Source organism: Chenopodium quinoa, unplaced genomic scaffold (assembly GCF_001683475.1).
Source record: "Chenopodium quinoa cultivar QQ74 unplaced genomic scaffold, ASM168347v1, whole genome shotgun sequence".
In the NCBI taxonomy this organism is placed as follows: domain Eukaryota; kingdom Viridiplantae; phylum Streptophyta; class Magnoliopsida; order Caryophyllales; family Amaranthaceae; genus Chenopodium; species Chenopodium quinoa.
This window is the reverse complement of record NW_018745684.1, coordinates 9,582,553-9,601,613: the sequence shown is the minus strand read 5'-3', so window position 1 is coordinate 9,601,613 and position 19,061 is coordinate 9,582,553. Positions and strand designations below refer to the sequence as shown.

The 19,061-nt window shown below is 36.8% G+C and overlaps 1 protein-coding gene across 1 annotated transcript; it reads right to left on the bottom strand.

Moving 5' to 3' along the window:
* Positions 1–1,822: 1,822 nt before the first annotated feature.
* On the bottom strand, positions 1,823–18,891 carry LOC110718175 (nuclear pore complex protein NUP155-like). Its single transcript, XM_021896982.1, has 13 exons — positions 18,477–18,891; positions 14,820–14,989; positions 13,418–13,544; positions 9,508–9,770; positions 7,643–9,302; positions 7,314–7,526; positions 6,963–7,210; positions 6,487–6,889; positions 5,977–6,182; positions 5,400–5,748; positions 3,966–4,184; positions 3,539–3,864; positions 1,823–2,343 (listed from the first exon to the last, which is right to left on the bottom strand). Exons 1-13 carry the CDS (start codon positions 18,636–18,638, stop codon positions 2,226–2,228), a joined length of 4,464 nt encoding a protein of 1,487 aa, XP_021752674.1. The 5' UTR covers positions 18,639–18,891; the 3' UTR covers positions 1,823–2,225.
* Positions 18,892–19,061: the final 170 nt, after the last annotated feature.

Sequence of the window (19,061 nt, the reverse complement as noted above, 5' to 3'; positions counted from 1 at the left end):
AAGCCAAGTCGGGGGCTGAACAAGGTGATCCGCTATCTCCTCTCCTGTTTATTATATGTACGGAAGGTTTGTCGGCTTTGCTTAGAGATGCTGAAAATAGACGACTCATTCATGGTGTTAAAATTGGTCGGAATGTTACTCCGATTTCCCATTTGTTTTTTGCGGATGATAGTCTATTGTTTGTGCAAGCCACTGAGGATGAGGTTGACAAAGTGCTTAACATTCTTTCTACTTATAAAGTTGCTTCTGGTCAGAAACTGAATATGGACAAATTTGAGGTGTCCTTTAGCCGAAACATAGAGCAAGAACGGAAAAACATTTTTCAGATGAAGTTATCTTTTAAGGCTGTCGAAGGACATGATAAATACTTAGGACTACCAACATATATTGTTAGTTCTAAAAAACAGAGTTTCCAAAATATTCAGGATAGAATTTGGAAGAAACTAAAGGGGTGGAAAGAAAAATATTTGTCTCAAGCACGTTGTGAAGTTTTGATCAAGTCAATAGCCCAAGCAATTCCGACATATGCAATACAATGTTTCTCTATCCCTCTGAGTATCTTAAATAAGTTGAAAAATTGTGCCGAAATTTCTTTTGGGGCCAAAGAGGGGATGAAAGAAAGATGAGTTGGATGGCTTTGGGAAAAAAATGTATATTCCGAAAAAGCAAGGTGGTGTTGGTTTTCAGAATATGAAGAATTTTAATAGAGCTCTTCTTGTGAAGCAAGCATGGCACATCCTTACAAAAGATGATTCTTTAATGGTGAGAGTTCTTAAGGGAAAGTATTTCCCTAAGACTACGTTCTTGGATGCTACGATTGCCTCTAACTCAATCTACACTTGGGTGCGCGGGATATTCTTTTGAAAGGACTTAGGAAAACTGCAAGAAATGGGGCGACAATTGATATATGGAGGGATCCTCGGGTCCCTAATATTCCTGATTTTCGTGTAGCAAGTGCTGGTGGTTAGAGTCGAGTGAGGTCGAGACAAGGATTGTGCGTGACCTCTGGGATGGCAGAAATTGGAATATACAAACTCTCACCAACCTTTTCTCTCCGTTAGAAGTGCAAGAAATTTGTAATATCCCTATCCTTCTCTTTGATAGTCCGAATGTATGGACTTGGTATTTTACAAAGGATGAAATTTTTCTGTGAAGACCGCATATAATCTGATATAATTAATTATATTAAAAAATAAAACTTATCATGCATGACACGGGGCGTAAACTAGTCTTGTGACTCAATTGACACCTCTACCCCATTTCCATATCTCTTCTTTTCAGCAAATCCACTATTTTCTTCCATATAGCAATATATGTCTCATATAATCAACTGTGTTTTTTAGTTTTATTTTTGTCAACTAGACTTTATGGTCAAGAAAAAGCTTTCCAAATGGGATTCAGTACTAGGCTATGTTAATTGACTCAAATACCCCTTGATACAGTCAGCCTAAGCCAACCTCTTAAACAAGTTGCAAAGCAAACCATAGAGGATTAAGTGATATTTGTTTTAGCGAATTAAGTAAGCTATTTGAGTATTTCCGTTTCAATGTAATTGCTTGATTGTCCTAATGTTGTGCATCTCTACTGCATATGTTCATTTCCTGCTTCAGATCAACGTTGGCTGCAAAGTAAAGAGAAGTGTTTGTTTTTTGATTAATTTTTTTTTTTTTTTTTTTGGGGGGGGGGGGGGGGGAGGTGCGTGTGTGTGTGTAAATTAGCAGATAAACTAGTGTGCTGATAAAAAGCCAACAGATTTGCTATACTAATCGATATAAGCTCAAGGAGAGCAGGAGGTAGTAAAGACATGGGTAGTGAGAATAAGTGAAGCTTTAAACATACAGAATTTTATTCCAAAATATGTACTTGGATTTATGCAATGACATAATCTCATCACCCAAAAATAAAAATCAGTTCTGAATAGTTGGATACAATCTGGCTTTCACTATTACAGAGTAACTAATCGAAAGAAAACTGTATTAGGACAATGGATTTTGGACCCTCATCAGTGGTTTGATTGACGCGATGATTATATAGCATATGATGTCAAATTATTCCTTAAATTAAGACGTCTAAGCGGGATGATTTAACTGAAAGCAGGAAGTACACGAAAAACCTTGAATCATGCCTCAAAGACTCACAAATCACAATAATCATATTTCAGAACTGTGGATCAATGCTGATTCTAATACAGTACATACAAGAAATAGCTTCAAAAATCAAAACATTTAGTAGTGCTGAAAAGAATATGGACTTATTAATGATTCTTCTAATTCTCGAAATCTACGATACACTGTCTCTGTCTGGCTTTGTGGTAGTGGCAGTCTTCGTACCTCAGTCATATACCTGAAATTCCAAGTTTGACATGATAGATCAGAATTAATGAAGAAAGTTGGCAGTCTTGGCAAAAGATTAGTATACAAGTTTCATCTAACTGTAAGCATAATAGTTAGTAAGCAGCCTTTCACTCTATTTAGACGAGTCATGAAGTGCAGCAAAGCCTGTTATCCTAAAAGGCAAAGTCGCCATATTTCTATTCGAACATCAATGTTGCTATCCAACAAGAATAAATCCCAAGATAATAAGAAACAAATAGAATACATCGAGGGAACACTGGCACCAGCTGCAAAAGGAGAATCAGTGCATTTAGTCAAGGTAAGTTCAGCATGAGTGGGCTATGCTTACATTTCTTTTCCAAATATCTACATTCTTTGCAGGGTTTTCTTGAGCACAAGGTAAGTTTCCAATAATTTCCTTATCTTGTGCCCAACACCATTTGGACGTTAAAATATGCTTCAAGTTTGAGCAAGATCACTACTTGTAATTGCTTATAAGAAGCCAACAAGCCACATCACTGAGTTTAGGCAATGCACAAAAAAGATCACAAAAGACAAGACAATAATGCCACAAGTCTACAAGGACAGGTTTGTCAGAAGAACATTTGAATGGAGGAGAGCAAGACACAAGGAAATCAATGTTTAAGGGGTAGCAAATCAGACTAAGGCCTTCCTGTAGACCAATTATGGTTGAACTAAAGTTCAATAGTAACCAAACAATATTCTTAAAACAGAAATGAAATCTAATTCCAACTCTGCATAAAACCAAAAGAGGAAAAGGCTCTGGCAATTGACAAGGAGCTTCCAAAGATGGTCAACATCCCAGTCATTCCTCACATATCTCACCTTGTCACAAAGGTATCAGGTTCCAAAAATAACAAAGAACACCGGACCCACCACCCTCTAGATACCATATGGTCAAACCAAATTCCCACGGTGGTACAAACTTACTCAAAGCCACAATATGTAACACAACATCCAATGTCTGCCAACAGTCATTTGATAGAATAAAAAAAATTAAAAAAAGGATTGGTACCATCTTTCTTTTCTGAGTAGCAAGCAGACTAAGAGAAAAAAAATTACTCACAGACAAAATGTAGAAAATTATATAGAAAGAGAAGTACCTTAGTGCATGTAATCTAACTAACCCAAATTTTATAGAAAAATAAAAAAAAAAAAAAAAAAAAAAAAAAAGGAATTGCTACCTATTTGCAGCACTGGTGATCTTATCTCGGACCCCTTGGTTACCACCAGCAGTTTGATCAGGTAGGTATGTTCCTAAGACTAGCGAAGCTCCAACAGAACTTGTACCAATTGTCTGTGCAAAAATAGACATAGCCCATTCTCGAAGCACCACTAGAACTGAACGAAGAAGCCGTAGCTTGAGCATTGGTGATGTTAAAATTGCTCCATTAGATAGCAAGTGATCATAAGTGTTAAGGACAGGCTCTGCAGCACCTTTGCAGGCACCAAGGAGAGCTCGCGGAATCTCATCATCTCCAACACACTCAACTCCAGAAGTAGATCTCTCCTGAGAAAAAAACAGAAGTTCAAATTAGTTGATCCACAGCTTCAAAAAATACAGTTATTGTAAGCAACATTACTAAAGGTCATTCATGTAAACATCAATACCAGTGCAGCCTTCTCCAAATGGAGACATAATGTATCTAACGGCAACATAGCTCCATCTCCAGGATATAGACGAGGACCAACCCTCTTCAAAACTGAAGAAGCTTCGGCTATACCACCCCTTGAAAGAGACTGGTCAATAAGTCTGGCCCAAGTTTCTCTAATAATATTGCTGTCAGTATCACCAGAATAGCTTGCAAAATACAACATTTCAAGACAAACCTGTGGATCATATACAGAGCCAAAACCAACTTAAGATTGAATAACAAAGCATAAAGGAGAGAAATTAAGTTATGCAGTGAAATTTCCAAAATGTCTTTAAAGTAAAAGACATTTTGATTTGAATCAAAGAAAAATGCTACTCCCTTGTCCCCCAATTTATTGCTTGATGAAGAAACTTTGAAATAAATAAGTAAACTTTCACCTCAAAGTTTAAGCAAAGGATCAAATTGGCATTAAGGATAAGGATTTAAGAACATTCAAAATCATAATTTAGCCAGAAAATTATAGCTTTCGGTTAGTAGTTAATATGAACAAATCAGATGCATTTTCGTATACTTTACTGAAGGGGTGGTCAGGAGAAATGGAGAATCTCAGGATATACTTGCTCCTGAAAATTCTACGTCAGTTTGATAGTGCCAAGAAAGAAGCCCCACAAGATTCTTAACATACTTCTCCAATAGTTCTTCCTACAACAGCATGCAATCTTAGGGTTTTTATTTTACTCAAATCGATTCTAAATATGAAGGATCCCTCCCCATCAAAGTGGAATTTCATCAGAAAAATTGTGTAACCCTAGAAATCAAAAGTACTTGTACTTGAGTGGATACAATTTTATGTTAAGAAATTTAGAAAAAATGCTCCAGCTAAATAATTATTCAAGCCCTACACTATAGTACTATACCAAAGAAGAAAAATAACAGTGAAGAGACCACAGGAATGATTTTCCAATGCTAACATTACTTAAGAGAGCACAACTACTTTTTGTGCATGGTGGCATGCTATGCCATAAGACATCAAATTCCAAAGGAAAAATCTTAACCACTTTTCTTTGACAGCATTATAATATAACTTCAAAAACTCAAAATTCTTCCAAAATAGAAAATCTTAAAAGCATATCCCTAAACAAAGTATTCCTCACAACTATTTATCAACTATCAGTCGCATCAAGAAACTTTATTGAAAACAAGTGTCAAGTATCTAAAAACTGTACTTCTCACGGTACCCATGTATTCATAGCATATCCAACAACAAAAATTTGTGGCAGCTTTCAAGAGATAACTATGCCTCACAATCATATATAGAAAGGTAGAATGAAACATACTCCAAGACAAGCATTATGTATTAAATTCTATATGTTCAGGGGAGGGAGAAAGGAGGGGGGGGGGTGGGGAGAGAGAGGGGAGTATCAGCAAATGAGAGAGAGGAGAGATCTACCTCCCAAAGTTCATAAGGAACAGCATAGTCATTATACAGCTGAGTGATACTCTTCAATTCTAATGATAACTCTTTCACCTTCTCCCTCATGGTGCTGGCCAAATTAACTTCACGTCTTTCAGGAGTCTCTTCATTCTCACCAGACTCTGATGTTCCAGTGTGTGATTCTAACCGTGAGGCAATAGCCTCCAGTTCTTCTCTGATCTTTATCTGAAAGCGCACTACAGCAAGCTTTCCCTCAAGTAAATCAAGCAATCCATCATCATAGACACCTTTTGCAGAACTCGCATAACCATCACTATTGCTTGCATTTTTTGCTTGTAAAACAGCATTATTTAAGTACTGACACCTGACATGACAATGTGCAAAAACTAACCATGTATACTTTGATTGGCATATCAAGAAATAGTAAGCAATCAAGAAAAGATAATGTTATGGTAGTAGAATGGCTAGAGCCTCCCTCTTCATTATGTCATCCCGCTCTATAGGGTCCAACAAAGGATGTTTTGTTTGGTTTTATTTTTAAAGTTGTTTAATGGGAGGGATATGTGTTAAAATACAGAATTAGAGCACTAACCTCTGCTCCAAGCTGGGGACATCTCTATCCTCTATGGAACGCCTTTCTGCCAGCTTCAACAACACATGAGCTGCAAGCAAATGCTGGCGTTTCATGATGTAATAACGTGCCAGGAGATCTAGATATTTGGCTTGATTAAAAGAATTACGGACACCCGTATGACCCATTGCTGAAGTAGGGTATGTAGTTGATGAAGCAGTATGTACCTGTAAGTTAGAAGACCGCACCCACTACCCGTGAAAAAAAAAAAAAAAAAAAATATATATATATATATATATATATATATATATATATATATATATATATATATATATATATATATATAGGAACAAGAATTTTAAAAACTAAAATAGAAGATCACACCCACTGTACATTGTCATACAACAAAGAAGAAGATCAAACTAAATGATTAAAGGTCCAAAAATTATCCATTGAAGGCAATACCAAAAGCAGGAATTGACACCAAGAAAAACCGAGGAACAAAAATGAAAGTAGAAGTTTCAAATGTACCTCATCTTTGTATTCAGAGGCTGCATGCTGCAAAAAAGGAATCAAATCAGGACCTCCGAATTCCAAAAGCTCATTCTCCAGACCCAGATCAACCATAGTTCGGTAGAGATACTCATGAAATATTCTATCAGATGACTGGACAGCGAGCTGAACAATTTGACATATATACTTCTTTCTAGAGGACTGATCAAGAACAGATCTTGCAGATGCAGATTTAGTGGGAGAACCAAATGCTTCTCCTTTCAGGTTACGTAAAGCACCAGTAACAATTTCATAGCATTGTTCACGCTGAGCAAGAGCACGTTCTCGAATTGCTGGATCTATTTGATCATTAGATGCATTCCCAGCAGGATCAAGAACCTGAGCCTTTTGCAAAGGCAAGTGCACAACAGCTTCATAGAATCTGCAACTCCTTGATTGTTAGCAAGTACACTTGATTAAGACACGTACGGAACAGAATTTTGGTATAAGCTTACCTCAGGTCCTCAAATCTTTTACATATTGTGCGTAAGTCTGCAGACTCAGGGACCTGACTCAAAAAATTAAAGGCCTCCCTAGCAAGAGCTTCCCTCTCTTCAGCATCAGAAGATATAGCAGCTCTCTCAAGACATTCCACAGCTAAGTAAAATTTATGATCAGACTCCTTATAGTAACTTGAGCAACCTTCCCGCAGTTTCCCACTAATATCATCCACAGTCCCCCTACCATCACGACCAGTATAATACTGTGGGAATAGAGAAGCAAAAGAACAAGATTAATTAATGCAGAAGGAAGACACAACGAAACTGAGTTGGTACTCATTTTTTAATGTCCTCAAGCAGTATTACCTCCATCAAGGCAGAGACAAGCCTAGTTGGTAGCATATCACCTTCCTCAGAGCAAACAAGCTGATGAAAAGTCATTTGAGTTAATGCACGCCTTAAGTCAGCGTCAAAACCTTGAATTAACCGTGACACATGATGCAATGAAAGCAGTTGTAGCAGAAAAAGAGCTTCACTGGATCTGAGAAGCAGCTGCCGAAGGCATTCAATTGCTCTTACCTGCAGGGTACAGGTAAAAAAAAAAAAAAAAAAAAAAAAAAAAAAAAAAAAAAAAAAAAAACTCAGATAAGAATCATTATTTTATGGTTAAGAAGGGAAAAACAGCAAAAGCAGACCTCCTCAGCAGCAAGTTCTGCAGAATTGTAAGGTAGCCGCTGTCTTCTATTAGATGCAAGTCCATCAGCAGGCTCCATATTACGAGAATAACCCCCAAATAAATGTCCTGTCATGCTTCTGTCACCACCCCCTAGCGTTGAACCACTTGAATATAAAATCGAGCCTGTCAAATCCCCAAGGCCAGCAACACGTGCATACATTCCTCTCCTTTGATTCTTACGTAATCTAAAAAATTTCTCTAAGGAACGGATTTTGTTTTCAAGAACTTGCATAGCTGAAACAGATAGTCTGCACACTATAACACCATTTTCAGATTGATCAGAGTCTGAACCACCTTTTATAACCATAACAGGAAGCTGCCACAGTGGAAAAAGCAACCTTGCCGTGCACAAGCACAACCCTTCATAGGCACCTGAAAATACAGGCTCAGCCTCCTGAACTACCTGCCCCATACTAAACCCACCAGCAGCTGTTCTTGTGTTTGACAATGCATTACTACCTTCTAGTTGGGGCATTCCCACAAATCTAGGGTCCTCATATGCCTCAGCAGCTTTTTCAGTAATAATATTGCCTGTAATATTTTCTGTATCAACTATTTTTGCAGCCAGCATCAAGCACATTGCAGCAGCTTCTCCTGCCCCAAAACGATTAAAAAAGTCTTCTAAAACTGCTCTTGGTGAGTTGGATTCCAGCAACCTTCTAAGGATGTCAACTGGCCTATTAAAAACTAACTCCATCATGCCCATGGTACTGAATACAACAATCCGCCTCCTTGGTAAAATATGCTGAGTCGAAAGGTCACCTCTGGCCCATAATTTTGCAGACGCTTTCTCCAGCGACTCACCTGAGCTACCCAAACCAAAGAACTCAACTTCTGAATAAAGAGACTGCACCATTAATGCAGTGTCTGGTAAGGGTAAAACATCTGCTACAAACAACATTCTGCCTTCTACAGGCAGAGAAGAGACAGTTTCCCGCAAAGCACGAGAACTCCTGACACTAGTTGCCATATTCCCTGAAGGAGAAGACTGAGCAGTGTAATCTTTGCAAACAATAAGAAGAGAGGATGCATTTGGAGGCGAGGAATCAGAAAGCACAAGAGTTCCAGCAGAATGATATGCTGTTTCAACTTTCAGAGAGAGATCCTCACTCTGAGCATGACCAATAAGAGGAACAGAGCCAAAACCAAGTGCACCAGTGACCCCCAGAGGAGGAGAAGGTCTGATTGAAACAAATTTCAAACAACTTGGCCTATGATGGTTACCAGAATATTCATGCAGACCTCCAACTGAACCATTAAACCCACAAGAACCAGTAGAAAAATACATTCTTCTCCCATCAGATAATACAGCAACGAGGTGAAGAGATTTTGACTCTAGTGAAGATAAAGGTGAAATGCAAACTATAGAGGGTTTTGCAGATCCACTGGCAGCTCTTGCCCCTGTTGACTGTCTACCTCCATAATTTGGGTCCCTCTGATTTATAAAGTTCCTTTCCTCTGCCACTTTTTTGAGAGGTCCTTCTCCATTTTGACCCAACTCAAAAACTTGAAGTTTCATAGCTTCAGTTCTTGCATAGAATATGTGCCTTTCATTGTCAAAAACCATCTCAACAATTGGATCAACGGCTCCAAATTTAAAGACATTTGGCACAACCCATCTGGACAGATACAAAAGCAGAGTATAAGCAAAAAATATATTCTTTAGATCATGGAATGGCCTCGGTTCAACATTAAAGTAATTAAACAATAAACATGTGGAATAAGAGTATATAAATCATAGAGTAATATCAAAGGACATAGCAAGTTGTACAGAATACATTATGACGAAGTTTTATCCAGCTAGACCAGATAGATGATATGTACCTTGAAAGGACGCTACCAAGACCTGAAGTAAGGCATACTTTACGGCAACGTTTTTGCCAACCAGATCCTGTTGTGTATAACAGCTCATAAATGTTACCATCACGACCAGCTAAGAAAATACGACCTTTATCAGTGCACGTAATACAAGTCATTGTGACTCCCTCAGATGGAATTGTATATTCAGAAAGTGGCTGTAAGGAAAGCTCCGCATATGGATCAGTTCCATCAGCTGTTCCTGAACAGCAAACTCCTACAAGAATTAACTGAAATATTATCTTGTTAGCAACAGCACCCAAAAAAATACAAGGGAAACATCAAATTAAAGGCCAGAAGAAGTAAACGCATACTTGGAAAGTAAGAGACTCCATTAGGCACATTATTTTAACATCAAATTGACCATCGTACATTTAATAATTTATCCAATAAGAGGTGAAACATAATTTTTTTATTCTTACCTTTCTAATAGAACTCCTATTCACGCTTTAATGAAATAATCTCCTCATTTACAAGGATGAAATGGCCACTCTTTTAAAAGTCGCATTTATACGACTTAAGTACCAAATTTTAGAAGTGAGCTATATCAGTTACAAAAATCACAAATGGGCATAACTTTCTCTGGTGATTTATATGATCTTCTTTGTTATAGGCTGAAGTATCGTAATGACAAGTCTAGGTCTTACCAAGTTCTCACTTTTTTTCAAGACAAGAGAATGTTGGCTAAATGAAAAATTAAAATCTCACGCTTATCCAAACTAAAAAGTAAATTCATCAAAGTAAAGAGATTGTAAATGGAAAAAAAAAAAAAAAAAAAAAAAAAATCACTTTATTTTGTACCAAAGATGCATGAAAAAATGTTGAAATTCAAAAGGTGGGTGAAGACAATGTTTCGTATGCAATATTTTGTTTCAACCAGGCAACAAATGGAATAGTTCTAGAGTTCATAAATTCATTAAACAGCTCTAAGGGAGCACATATAAAGAGATAGAAAGTAAAACTGCTTACAGATCATTGGAAAGAATGTAGAAAATAAAGTAACCTTTTCAATCTCTTTCTTTTGTTGCGGAACAAAAGAACTTATAACATAAAACCCCATCGCATCAACACATGTAAAAATGGATTTAAACAAGAAATATGTATTTATTTGGTTGAATGAATGCAACTACTAAGAAATAGTAAGATCCATTATCGGACCTTCATCTTATTACAATTACAATATTACATACTAAACGACAAGTTACTATTCAAGGAAAAGCAAGAACACATTCCAAAATAGTCAAGATACCTGTGGTAGGCTCAAATTCTTTTGGTACCTTGTACTACAGCTAAAAGGAATGGTCCTTAAACATGAAGAGTGATTTTCAAGGGCCTCTCAGTATCATTGTTGAATTTAATTATTAATTGAGAATCAGATCTGCGTTTCAAAATGTTATATGTAAAAGGCAGAATAATGAATTAAAAATCAATTATGCTAATCTCCCTTATGCTGTACCACCCCCACCCCCGGCGCTGGTTCCCATCGCCGTATCCCCAACCCACCCACCACTGTCACCTCATCCTAGCCGACCACCCTCAAGCGACGAAACCAGCCCAGCAGACCACCCTTCTCTGTCGAAACCAGCCCAACCGTACCCCAACCTCAGCCCCGATTTGGTTTCTGGGTATGGGTTTGGGTTCAGTGAGGGTGAGAGTAGGGCGATTTGTGGGTTTGGGTATGGGTGTGGGTTGGGGTTTCGGCGGTTTGGGTAGGGGAAAGGAGTTCGGCGACGGTGGTGGGGGTGATGTTGCTGTTGTCGGCTGGCTGGTTTGGGTTGGGGTTACGGTGTTTCGGCGACGGTTTTGGGGGCTGGGTATGGATGACGGTGGTGGGGGTGGTGGCTGGGTTGGGATTTTAGGGTTTTACTTTTTTTTTAAAAAAAAATCTTTTTTTTTTTAAAGGAAACATGGTCATTAATAATACAACCTTTGGCCGTTTTTTTTTTTTTAATAATACACCTTTTGATTATTTTTCAATATTACAACCTTTAAGGGGTCTTAATTTTAAACAAGACAAAACAGGATAAACAATTTTATCATGCCACATGTCGTTATATGATTGGCTTAAATAAGTTTTTTTTTATTCTCTCTCCTTCCCCAAATTCCACCATTGCTCCACCCCCTCTCTCCATCCCCACCACCACTGCACCACTCGCTCTCATCCCCACCACCAGACCCGCCCCTCCCCCTCCCCCTTCCCCTTCCCAACCATCGCTGCCAACCCCCGCTACCAGGCCAAAACTCCAACATAACCCACCAACCAGCCTTGATTCCACCCCCACCCTTCTGCATCCCCGATTCCACCCTTCCCGACCACTGCAGCCAACCACCACCACCAAAAATTCCCACACCGACCAACGAGCCGGAATTCCCCACCTGACAAACCACAACTCCCTTTCTCCCTCACGAACAGCAGCCACCAGCAGTTGTTCCCTCTCCTCGCACCGACAATACCAGCCCCGCATCACCAATTCCCCAATTGCACACCAAATCATAGCCAACGCCACCAAATAGCACCAATCCGCCACCCCCATTCAGCAATTAAATCAACATCAATTGGTAATCCAAATAAAATCAACATCAATAACAATCGCAAATTAACATCAATTGGAGGGGGAAAGAGAAAGGAAGAAAGCGGCGAGGTGGTGGGTTTTTTCTGGGTTTCGACGGAGAGGGGAAAGCGGCGAGCTCGTGGGGGCACCAGGGATGCGAGGAAGGGAGATGGGCTGGGGCGGGGGATGCGGGAAAAGGAAAGGGAGGTGGGCAGGGGAAGGAGTGGCCGGAAAGGGAGGTGCAGCGGGGAGGGGAAGGTGGCCAGAACTCCAGAAGTATGGTCGTATGGAGGGGGAAAGAGAAAGGACGAAGAAAGAGAAAAGGGAAAAAAAAAAAAAGTCACCAATTATATGACGACACGTGTCACGCCCAACCTGTTTAACCGGTTACAAGTTTTTTGTCTTGTTTAAAATTGAGACCCCTACAGGTTGCAAACTTGTAATATTCAGGTATAATCCAAAGGTTGTATTAGTTAAAAAATGGGCCAAAGGTTGTATTATTCTTGGCAATTTTTCCTTTTTTTAATCCAATAGATGATTGACACATGTACAGTGTGGGACCCACTCAACGGTTTTTTTGGATGGCAAAGTTAAGTGGTGAAACCAATTTTTTCGTTTTTTTTTTTTTTTTTTTTTTTTTTTTTTTTTTTTTTTTGTGGTGTTAATCAAATTTTGGGTTTTTGTGTGGTGTTATCATCTAAAAAAAAAATCGGCAAAATTACAAAGGTACAATTTGAGCACTGTAATGTCTCCACCCACTAGCATATAACAGATGAACACATAATAGATAATCCAGCTGACCACTTCAAGTTCCATCCAATCAATAGAATGCCAAAAAAAGATTTAGCATGTTTCACATCCAAGTAACAGAAAATCAGACAATAATATGGGAGTGAAAGGAAAGAAAAGCATATCAAGAACAAGCGAGTTGTCAAGTGGCATATGCAAAATGTTGTTTAAGTTGATGCTTGGTAAGAGATCTAACTGATGAAAGGTTAGAACCAATATATCATCTTTAAAGTAGTCCTCCCTTCTTTTTTTTAATTCATTGTTCCACTTTCACTTTTGCACTGTTTACATGTCATACTTTTACCATCTTTTCAACTAATAGATAAAACTAAGTATAAGGTAAATTATTATTTGATTTGTCTCCATACAAGAATATGAATTATCAAATTTTTATAATTTATAATAATAGCCTTATAAGAGTTAGAGATAACTATAATAGCCGAAGTCATTCATTGACAAACATGAAAGTCAAAATGGAACATTTATTAAAACCGGAGGGAGTATTATCTGGATGATTGCGCAAAAAATTCAAATACCTCAGCAGGTGTAGCCAACACCAAAAGATGCTGTATAGCTTCAACAAAAACACCAGGTTTAGATTTAGCTAGGCCCACAGCACATATAGCTTGTTCCTCTCCATTGTACTCAGGACATTGCCCATCCCTACACATAGATTACAATGAGATTAAATAAGACTAATTACTCAAAGGCAGAAATCAAACATCAAGGCAGATAGAACATGCAATCTTCAGAAAATGAAATGATCCAACAGATTTAGTGAGTTTTACAAAACACACTGTATATTCTTATTCTCTTTGACGTTATACAATTCATGCACTTCCTTTTTCCGATAAAAAAACACTGTCTCTCAAAACCTAAGATTCACACAGGATGATTGTGGTGGTGGTGTACATAATACCAGTGGTTGTGTAAAAGACTAAGTAGGGCAAAAAAAAAAAAAAAAAAAAAAAAAAAAAAAAAAAAAAAAAAAATCATTCCCTGCCTGACTGCCTCCACCCCCATCCCCCATATAAAAATATAAACTAAAACTAGAAAAAAAAGAACAACAAAACATAGCTATTTTCTCCTCATCACTAAACAATAGGCTAGATTATTTTAAATTTACTAACCTAAACTTTGTACATTCATATGCCCTTTAATGATATGGTTAACTAAGATTCAATACAGACTACATTGGTAAGATGGAGATATAAAAAATTAAAAAGCGAGGGAAGTCTAAACAATAAACCCCCCACCCCTACTTTGTCTTCCTCTCTCAAATTCTTTAAGAAACAGAAGGTCTATGCTCTAATATTTTCTTTTCACAAATTGATGTTTTGATTTTTAGATAGGGTTTAATATTACTATAGTGCGAATTTAAGACTTCGTGCCAGTTCATTTTCACACCATTCCTCTTTTTTCTCTAGTGGCTTTGTGGTCTCCTAGACAACGTGTCCAATCACAAGCCAAAAACATGGCACAGATTACATGCCTGAATAGGGGTCGTGTCATGTCAACCCGAGTACGAAGCCAAAACAGCTGTGACGAAGTAAAATAGTATATCAGTAAACAGTATAGCCACTGTTAAGATACAAACCAACACACAAAGTCACAAACCATACCATGATTGAAGGCGAGTGCAAAAAAAGGTTGAAAAAGAAAATTACTGACAATGAAGAATGAACCCAGCACATGACCAATAAAAACTCATATAGATCAGATTAACACTAAGCCAAGCTTGCAATTTGTTAATGTTGAATATAGCAATTTCAAATAAACAATTAATAATCAAAATAATAATTAATAAAAGTATCCACGAAAGTGATGGAAACCCACCCCCTGAGCATTCTCCATGCCAATCATTTTGTTCCTCTAGGTTGCCTCAAATTAAAAAAGAAGTATCATGAAAAGATGCAAAATATTTATCAATGTAATTACCACTTGTCAAAACGCCAAAGAAATAGAGAGTTGTCAACTGATGCCCATGCCCTACGTATCTCAGGAAAAATTCCGCATAGAGCAGTTCCTTCACCACCAGCAGCATTATATCTCTCCACAAGAACATTAGGTAACTCCCAGCTATCTACCACTTCAACTAATGGAGGCCACTGCAATGTAAATAAGCATCCGTAAGTTTGGATTATTCATTTTAGACCAAAAACAAAAAAAAAAAAAAAAAAAAAACAAAAAAAAAAAAACACACAATCAAGAATTGAATGTCGAACTTTAATCGAAATTCTACAAAACACAAGTAAACTTGCAGCAGACAACAAAATCACCTTACACAAATCCCAATTCTCGATGTGAACTGGACCTGTTAATCATTATAGCGATATATAGAACCTTAGCAGACACACAAATGTTTCGGTCAAATTAAAAGTTCCTCAACTTTCTATTGGCAAGAGATTAGCAACATGTTCTAAACAATTTAATCTTAGCATAAAAATTAATCACAATATTCACAACATTACCCTAAAAATTACAACTAAATAGATAGAACATGTGCCTCTGTTACCTGACCAATAATCTGCTACAAAATCTAGTCCGGGTAATTTGTACTCTAGATGCCTTGTGAGAAGGCATTGTTGTAGATAAGAAGTCTACATCCACAAAAGCCCACCAAAATCAATTTTTTCCATGCTGATTTACAATTCCTCCCTACATCATACATCATTCTTTCAGCCATTCAGGGAATGGTTATCTTCAGATCATCACTAATCAATGATCTGGTTTCCAGCAAAATAAGCACCACTCTGAGATCTAAGTACACTCCAGCGTGCTCATTCTGCTCACAATATATTTCAGCTGTCCCCTGATGCAGGATTAACGTGGACTAAATATTAGTTATTTTATTAGTCATTTTAATTTTTAGGCTTGGATTATTTTACAAATTAAATCAAACTCAGGTAAATTATCTATTAATCCCAAGTTTTGGATATAGTGGGTTGAAAATAGATAGAGATAGGATTTTATTTTCAACTAAACTCGTTAATAATTAGGTTTGTTTAGTTTTTTAATGTTTAGTTATTTATTTATTTTAGAAATGTTCTAGAAATATAATTTGTCCTATATAAAGGGATTAAGTTGTAAGTTCTCATATTGAATCTTCAGATTAAATCAATAAAAGTTCTTTTGTTTGTTTTAGTTTAAAACAATCGTTTTATTAACCTGGTGATTAAAGTCATTAAGCTTGTCAAAGTGCATTAATTAGTGGATGGCATGGCCTTTAAACTACAGTGTAATCAGCTTGTGTTCTTGTTTAATTCTTGGCGGTTCCTTTACTGAAAAAGGCTAAATTTTTCCTTGTGTGCATTTGATTCTTTCAATTATACACATCATCCTCAAAACTGTACAAAATTACATAAGGTATCCAAATTCTAGGTATTAAGGATCATATTGTGCATTACTCTAATTCTAGAAGCTAGATACCTTGATGAGAAAAGTGAGCATAAGTCTTAAGCGATTATAAAATTAAATAGCACAGAAACTATTGTAGACCCTAAAGTGCGGGAGTTAAAGCAAACATAGGACTTTAAGCTAGAGGTGAAAATAATAAGGATGGTCAGGTGAGAAATCATACCAAAAGTGATAAAGTCAAAATTGAAGTAATAAGAGATATGATTGGAATAGCAAATACTGAACAAGATGCCAGAAACAAGAATTGAATAATTTGGAAACATAACGAGAAGACACCAAAGAAAAAAGATATTTTCACAATATATAAGATGAATAGATAGTCTGACGAAAATTGAATGAGGTGAAATTTTAAGGGAGGAACTAATACTTTTACAGCTCAAGGAAGAAGCATTTATCGATAATAAGCAGCAACATATAAAAACTGAGGTAGTTATTCCTATTCACTCAGGATAGACTTTTTTTGCAATAGAGTGAATAGACAATAACCCTGTGGTTTGACAACAAACATGGAAACCGCTGGCCCATAATTTAAAAAAGGATTGACCCAAGGTTTACATAAACTTTCCATCATAAAATTATTAATAATATTGACATGGAACAGCCTTCTAGATCCTCGTTTAAGTTGTTCATGCAATCATGCCGGCATGCCCTAATTTTGATGAAATGTCTTGAATATGATGAAATTCTTTTCAGAATTTCAAAATTTGATTCCCAAAGATACTAAGTATAGGGAAAAACAAGCAGAATGAAAGATGCTTTTAAAATGCTTAGGGGTAAAGGGATTATTTTTTATTTGGGCCGGATAATTCACGTTCACTGAATAGTCTCTATGTTTAACAAGCCTAAGTGAAGCTAAGGACACTTAGGTCACCTACAATGAAATAACAAGTTAGCATGATCTTCTTTATATTGTCCAGGTTCTTCATATTATCTATGTTGTTAGATAGGTCCCAGGTCTACTATGTAGTATTGTATATAAAATTAAACAACACAATGAAGTGAAAGATTAATCCTTTTAAATAATTACACGTGTAAATATTTTTTCTTTTTTTAAAAAAAAAAAGAAAAAAAAAGCCATTTAAACAACCCAAAAAAATTAAGATTGTAAAATGTATTAGTCATAAAACCTTCTAAACTGTTTGCTGATTCTTACCAAACAAATGTTCAAAAGTTAGTCTCAATGTTCACATAGCCTAGTCCCCATGCTAATCCTACCCTCACAACAAATTTGTGGACTTTCATGATCTTCTCCTAATTGTTCAGGTTTTTTAGGTCTAATAAGTTTCTCGTTTGCTTAAAAATAGAAAAGTGAAAAATTGTTATTGCCTTAATGTGGGTTGTGCTTATCATTCCTTATCAAATCATGTGAAGATCATATACCCAAATTGTGTGACGTGCCTAAAATGTTGAATATTATCTTGATCGTAAGATTTATAGTTTCGGGGGCCAAAAAATCTAATCTTTCAAGACGATTTACATGTGATACTGACATTGTTTTTCTTCAATTTCTTAAATACAAATTAACCAAATTTCCTTGGGGCTTGTTTGTGATCGTCGTTTTTTGTTTTACGTTTTCAAAAAAAAATAAATCAAAAACAGGAAACAAGAAAAAGTTGTTTCCACTATTCTGTTGCCAATTTTCCAAATTATCCAGATTTTATTAAGTTTGAACAAGTTTTGATTCATTATTTGACATACTCGTATAAAGTGATACCAAACGGATCCTTACATCTCCACTGTCTCCTTTCTTTACCTTTTCTCATCATTCACTTCTTCCAAAAAAACTAATGAGTAATGAATCAATTTGACATGAAAACAAAACCAATGTTCAAAAATATTTTCCTCAATAACACTTAAAACACAATTCCAAACAAGAATCATAATAAATTGCTCGACTTAAAGCACAAACTACATTCAAAAAGAGAATGTAAATAAGCAGAAGCAAAAAAGGATTAATTGGGTTAACACACTATTTCAAATTACATTCACTTGAAAGTAAACCCAATCAATGAATTCAAATTAAATTCACTTCAAAGCAAACCCAATTAATCTTATCATATTCCCTAAAAACATCAATTGGGTTTACTCACTACTCAATTAACCAAGCAAAAAACACGAAAAAAACTAAAACCCCAGAAAAACTTAAAAACCCAATTCACCATTAACAATTGACAATACCTCTTTAGGGTGAGTAGTGTAAGGGTGACTAGCATATCTTGCAGCATCCAACGCTTCATCGAGGTCGATACGAGTAGAGACGTCTCTGCTAATGCGGTCACTGACGACAAGACCAGCATGAGTGACATCTCGCAAAGCAATTTCTTCATCAGTTGACATCATTCTACCTGCTCCACTTCACCCTCACCCTTTGAAAAACCCAGAAATTGGTTAGTTTTAGAGAGAGAAAAAGAGAGGGAATAGGAGAGAGAAAATGTGGGTGGGTGCATGAATTGAATAACGGAGTTGGGCGCCGAATGCCGATAGTTTGGAGTGAGGGCGTAGAGAGTGCGGAGAAAGTGTGTGAAAATTGGGGGGGAAACCGCGCTGAAAAACCCCCTTAAGTTTGTTGTGTTTTTAGGGTGTGAGGAGATTTAGACTGTAACATTTGGAGGCAACTTCTATAGTCTAGCATACGAACTTACGAAGTACTCTATTTTTTAATTCACTCTATTTTCATATAAACAGTTGATATTGTGAAGAGGGAGCCCCAGTTAATCTCAGGGATTAACAATTCTAGTTTATCTCCTCTCACAACTTTATAGA

Coding starts and splice junctions, on each gene's coding strand:
- LOC110718175 (XM_021896982.1), bottom strand. CDS start 18,638: ATGATGTCAACTGATGAAGAAATTGCTTTGCGAGATGTCACTCATGCT. Junction 6,890..6,962: donor AAAAGATTTGAGGACCTGAG/GTAAGCTTATAC, acceptor AAGGAGTTGCAG/ATTCTATGAAGCTGTTGTGC. Junction 6,183..6,486: donor CCTCTGAATACAAAGATGAG/GTACATTTGAAA, acceptor TCTAACTTACAG/GTACATACTGCTTCATCAAC.